Here is a 6,223-nt window from a genome sequence, read left to right as displayed (position 1 = left end):
CTTTATTATTTTCAAACGAGTTCTCCACCGTAACGCACTGAGTTACTCTAATACTTGTTTATATTACTTTTTGATAAAGAGAAACTATTACAACTAGCCGATTGTGATAAATTACAATTTAATAATCTAAATTAAATGTTGTTTGATATAGATTAAACATATGTATATTAAGTATTATCAACAAATATTCATATACCATACAATCGTTCAGAGAAAAATATAGAGTTTAAAATAAAAAAAAAGGAAAAAAAAGTATACCATATATATTTTTGTGGATATTGTATCCATATATGAACCCGACCCGACTTGAATCCCGCAGGCTCAGTAACGACCTTCAAAAACCCTAATTTTATAAGTATACACAGACTTTCATTTAGTGCGGCGGCAACAGCAGCAGCTAATCGTATCCTCCGAGCTTTGGAACCCTAGAGTAACAAAATCATCATCAGATTCCATGGTAAGTTAACAGAACTTTGTGATCAATCACTCCGTTTCTCATATTAGTTTCTGTCCTTGATATTCACTTCCATGGAGTTTAAATTTCTTTCTGTGTGTATCAGGCGCCTAAGAAAGAGAAAGCCCCTCCACCGTCATCTAAGCCCGCCAAGTCCGGCGGCGGAAAGCAGAAAAAGAAGGTCAATTTTCGATTTACTTAAACTTCTACTGTTTGAAATTTTACGTTTTTGTTGGATTTATTATTATTCGATTAGTTTTTGTGGTTATTTACTTGTGATTTGGTATACTTTTATTTACAATCTCTTGTTCATGATTCGAGTTTCCGAATAATAGCAACGTAATTCTCCATAGTTTGATCATCGATCTCCAACTCTGAGCTTTCAAAAGACAAATTGAGATGGATTTCGCTGTAAACGTAGTGTCAGTAGCCTACGAATGCTAAAATGAATTTGGTTTTACGAATCATTCATGCGTGTGAAATATGTTGTATTCCTTTTTGAGTGTTGATTAAGAGAAGTAAAACTAGGTCAAAGTTGCTAACACTTTCTCTTACAGAAGTGGAGCAAAGGAAAGCAAAAGGAGAAGGTGAACAACATGGTTCTATTCGACAAGGCCACATATGACAAGCTTCTTACCGAAGCACCAAAGTTCAAACTCATCACTCCTTCAATTTTATCAGACAGATTAAGGGTAATGTTTCTACATCTTCACTAACCATTTCTGCTATTACATTTACAAGTTCTTCACTTGAGTGTTTTTATTTTGTTTCTTTTCAGATTAATGGATCATTGGCACGCAAGGCAATCAAGGATTTGATGGCAAGAGGCGCCATCAGGATGGTATCTGCTCATGCTAGCCAGCAGATCTACACCAGGGCCACCAATACTTGAGAGATATCTGCAACTCTTAAGACTTAAGGCATGATTTTCTTATTTCTGCTTCTTATTTTTGTCATCTGTAACATTTAGGAGCTCTGTTTTTTACTCTTTGCAATACTTTTGTTTTTATTTTTGTCATCTGTTACTATGCTATATTCAGATTAAATTTTGCTTTTTCTTCTTTTTCAAATGCCCAATGTTTCTTGTTTCTGTTGCATTTATGTTGTTTGTTGATAGTTTTTTCTTGGGTTTCTTGTTTCATAGCCATAAAGGCTAAATTAAAAACAGTTGCAATGTGGTGGTATCATTATTGTGCTAATATTGATATGAGAAATGACAAATTTGACGAATTTGGTGCTTGTTTGTGATTTGATGAATATGTATGATTGTTTTAATCAACGTTATGTGTTGTGTTTTGGCATGTTTAAATCCATGAATAATTGTCAAACTATTCTGGATCCATAGTCGGTCATATTACTTTAGTATTTATTAACAATGACTAATGCGAAAGATTGGTTATATTTATGGAGGGTTAATATGAAGTCGTGCTAGAAGAGCTAAATTTACATGTTATTATTGTTTGTGAATATTGGGTAGATCCACCTCAAAATGTCACCTTATGGATCCAAATGAATTGAGTTTTCAAGTAAGACACATAGTGATATATGATATTTATCAATCTAATTATCTGCGTGTGATATCGGTGGGGCTTGTTAATTAATTGATATAGATTTAAGCATGTGGCCACACTCGGAGCTGTCTAATGAAAATATATGTTTATAATATCACGATAAATTATTTCATACGGAATTGTTGAGGAGTGTATGTATATATATGTATGTATATATTACATAAATAAGATAAATAAGATAAGATGTTAATAACTTAATATTTAAAACTTATGTGTTATTTATTACATAAATAGGATGTTATATTAACAACTTTCTGTTTGTATTTATTAGATCCAAGTTTGTTAAGATCGGAATTCTATATAAGATCGGGCGTAATATCAGGATTGAGATCCTATGATCCTACAAAATAAAACATAATTTTAACTTATAAATTTAAAACATGAAAAATACCTTAGAAATTCAATTTTCCGTTCAAAAACTATAAGAATTTTAGTACATTTTCACAACACATAATGATAAACGGTAAACTGGTAAAGGGTAAAAGATATAAAATGATAAATCTTTAAAAAAAAAAAAAAAAAATCAAGGGAAGGTAGGATTGGATTGGATCATGATTCTACCATTCTCCCTATGATCTTACGATATTACCTGCGATCCTATTACAAATACAATCTGTATACGATCCGACTCGTTTTCATATCTAGGATCGTGTGATCCTACGATCAAGATTGTGATTTTGACAAGATTAGATTTCGAGCGTAAGCTAGATTATTATAATGAATTTTTTTGTACAATCAACATTTTTTCACACTTTCTTTTGAGATCGTATGCAGGAAAATGGTCTATTGCCATTAATATTTGCTTCCTACATAAATATAAAAATCTGAAATCATTTCTAATATTAGTGGCTAATATAATAATCTGTTATAATATACATGATCTTTTTCATAAACGATGCGTAAAGTGGTTTTTGTATTCAAAATTTTTTGTTTGAATTAAAAGTTTTAAGCTCATACTTCCGAACCTAAGGCTATTAAAAACTTTCATAAAATCTAAAACCTAAAGGCTCTTAAAAACTTTCAAATACATGTTGAACACATCTTATTGCATTGAACTTGACAATTTATTTTAATTTTTATTTGAAATATGGTGTATTGAAATACTCACCCATTAATCTTCATGGAGTTCTTATGGATGCCCTAACACATAAATTGGATCAGCACTATTATACCTGCAAAAATACCATGCCTATCTACATAGCATTTTCATGTAATTTTGACCAAAATACCAATATTATTTATCTAAATCTAAAGCCAGAACATATCTAGTCTAACATCTTCTAGATCTATATTTTACCTACACCTTTAAAGAATTATTATGCTTCAAAAATATTAATAGATAAAGGAATTATTATTATTATGTCACGTTTTATTTATCTTATTCTAGATAACCTTTTGATCCGATAGGTTAGGCTAGTTTGTTATTTTCATGTGGCTATTTATCAAACTATTCTGATGTAACCAGAGAATCTTAAATTAATGAAACAAAACGATTCTCAGTATAATCCAACTTTCTTTATGGTATCAGAGCATAAGATCCATACATAACCAGACTTCCAATGGCAGGAGATAAGTCGGAATCGTCTGGTGATGACAAGAAAAACGAGATAGATACAAGCTCTCCATACTATATTCATCCATCGGATTACCCCAAGCAGAGGTAAACGATGTGTTGAACAATAGTAATTATAGAGAATGGAAGCAAGAGATGAAGAATTTCTTGCTGGAAAAGAACAAGATGGGGTTTGTGGATGGCACAATCAAGAAACCAAACACAAAGTCTCCTTTGAACTTGGCTTGGACACGAGCCGATGCGATGATAAAGGGGTGGATAACGACGACTATGGAAAGGGAGATACGCACCAGCGTCAGATATGCTAACACGTTATCTGAGATTTGGCGTGATCTAGAAGAACGGTTCGAGAAAGAAGGAGCACCTCGAGCCTACGAATTGAAACAAACACTCAACGTCTTGCGGCAAGGTGGTGCGTCTGTTTCAACGTATTATACCAAGTTGAGGACTGTTTGGGATGAACTCCAAACCGTACTTCCTAACCCTCGTTGCACGTGTGAGGGGTGCCACTGTGGGATCGGCCAACGGCTCAACGAAGTAAAGGAGAAAGAGAGATCCTACGAATTTTTAATGGGGTTAGACGACGACTTTTCTGTGGTTCGAACTCAGATTTTAGCCATGAAACCGGCACCATCGTTAAGCGCTATCTACCATCTGGTAGCCGAAAGTGAACAACAACGAGCCATTACAGGCAACTCCAAAAGAACCAGAGTAGAAGCTGCAGTGTTTCAAGCCGATTACAACGGACAGAGAAGCTTCAGACAGACTCCAGCAAAGACAAACCCAACACCGGTCAACAAGGTAATCCAGAAAAACCCTAAGTCAGAAAACGAAAGAAAAGAAAAGTGCTCTCACTGTCAGCGTGAAGGGCACAATAAAGAAGGATGTTTTAAACTGACAGGATATCCTGATTGGTGGCCCGACAACAAAGAGAAAACGAAGCCCAAGGCAGCTTGTGTGGAGCTAGAAACGAGCCCTGTACCCGGCTTAACTGGCGAACAATACCGGCTCTTTGTCGCTCACTTTCAAGAAAATGGAAACTTGACAGGCAATAAATCTCATCCACGAGCAAACATGGCAGGTAGAAATCAATCTTATGATGGTTGGGTTGTCGACTCAGGGGCAACCGAACACATGACATGTAGAGATGATTTTTTGGAAAACAAAAACCCAAACCCTAAAGAGACACCTGTAGTCATTCCCAATGGCGACATGGTGCCTGTTACGGGGGAGGGTGAACACACTCTAAATGGGGGTGTTAAATTTAAAGGAGTTTTGCTTGTTCCTAGTTTTGATTACAATCTTCTTTCGGTAGGGAAACTCACTGATGAATTGAATTGTGTGGTTTCTTTCTTCCCTGGTTTTGTTGTGATGCAGGAGTTGGGGACGAAGCGCTTGATTGGAGCGGGTGACCGTGTTGGAGGATTGTATCAGATGGGGTCAACGACGCCAAGCAAAGCTCTCCTAACAACATTTGAGGTTTGGCATAAACGCCTATGTCATCTATCCACCAAGAAGATTTCAAACTTAACTTTTATTGATGTTTCTAAAGATAATAATAAGTGTGATGCTTGTTTTAAAGCCAAACACACACGCCTCCCTTTTCCCATTAGTGAAATAAAAACTCTTTCATGTTTTGATTTGGTGCACTGTGATGTGTGGGGGAAATATAGAACCCCGTCTATGAGCAAAGCGTCTTACTTTCTTACCAATGTAGATGATTTTAGTAGGGCTGTATGGACATTTTTAATTAAACACAAACATGAGGCAAGCACACGCCTCATGAATTTTCACAAAATGGTCAAAACACAATTTGGTGTTCAAATAAAGCGTGTAAGATGTGACAACGGGGGGAGTTTGTATCAAATGACATGCACGATTTTTATGCACAAGAAGGAATTATTTTAGAAACATCTTGCCCGCACACCCCGCAACAAAACGGGGTGGTGGAACGCAAGCATCGACATTTACTTGAAACTGCACGTGCCTTACGCTTTCAAGCTAATTTACCCACAACCTTTTGGGGGGAGTGTATATTGACAGCCACATATGTCATTAATAGAATGCCCACCAAAGTTTTACATGGTGCCACGCCTTATGAGGTACTGTTCCAGCGAAAACCCTCATATGAACACATGCGGGTATTTGGGTGTTTGACGTATCATAGAAACACAGACACCGGGGGAGACAAATTTGAGAAACGGGGTAAGCCTGGCATATTTGTTGGATATCCCCACGACACTAATGGATATAAAATATATGATTTGGAAAGTAAGAAGATAATAGTCTCTCGTGATGTACGGTTCTTAGAGAATGAATTTCCCATGAATTATGCTGAAACAAATAAACAACCACAAAATGAAGATTTATTCACGTTGCATGGTGATATTCCCAACCCTTCCATGCATGACGACGAGAACAGATCACATGGTGATGGGGCTGACGTAATCCATGAGGCACCCGTTGACTCTTCGGCACCTTTAGAAGGTGCTGACGTCAACATACATGATGACGTCACCGAAGTAGAGACACAACCGACACATTTAGAACCCTCTGATGAGCATCGTGCCACTCGAACAAGAAGTCAACCAATCCGGTTTCAAGACTTTGAAGTTGACCTTCCCC

At 36.3% G+C, this 6,223-nt stretch overlaps 1 protein-coding gene across 1 annotated transcript; it reads left to right on the top strand.

Moving 5' to 3' along the window:
* Positions 1–320: 320 nt before the first annotated feature.
* LOC145138862 (small ribosomal subunit protein eS25-like) lies at positions 321–1,524 on the top strand. Its single transcript, XM_079072876.1, has 4 exons — positions 321–457; positions 561–635; positions 1,012–1,146; positions 1,233–1,524. Exons 1-4 carry the CDS (start codon positions 455–457, stop codon positions 1,344–1,346), a joined length of 327 nt encoding a protein of 108 aa, XP_078929002.1. The 5' UTR covers positions 321–454; the 3' UTR covers positions 1,347–1,524.
* Positions 1,525–6,223: the final 4,699 nt, after the last annotated feature.

Source organism: Lactuca virosa, chromosome 9, assembly GCF_052849685.1.
Source record: "Lactuca virosa cultivar CGN04683 chromosome 9, Lactuca_virosa_CGN04683_v6, whole genome shotgun sequence".
NCBI lineage: Eukaryota > Viridiplantae > Streptophyta > Magnoliopsida > Asterales > Asteraceae > Lactuca > Lactuca virosa.
The sequence above is the reverse complement of the archived record's forward strand: the minus strand, read 5'-3'. Positions and strand labels throughout refer to the sequence as shown.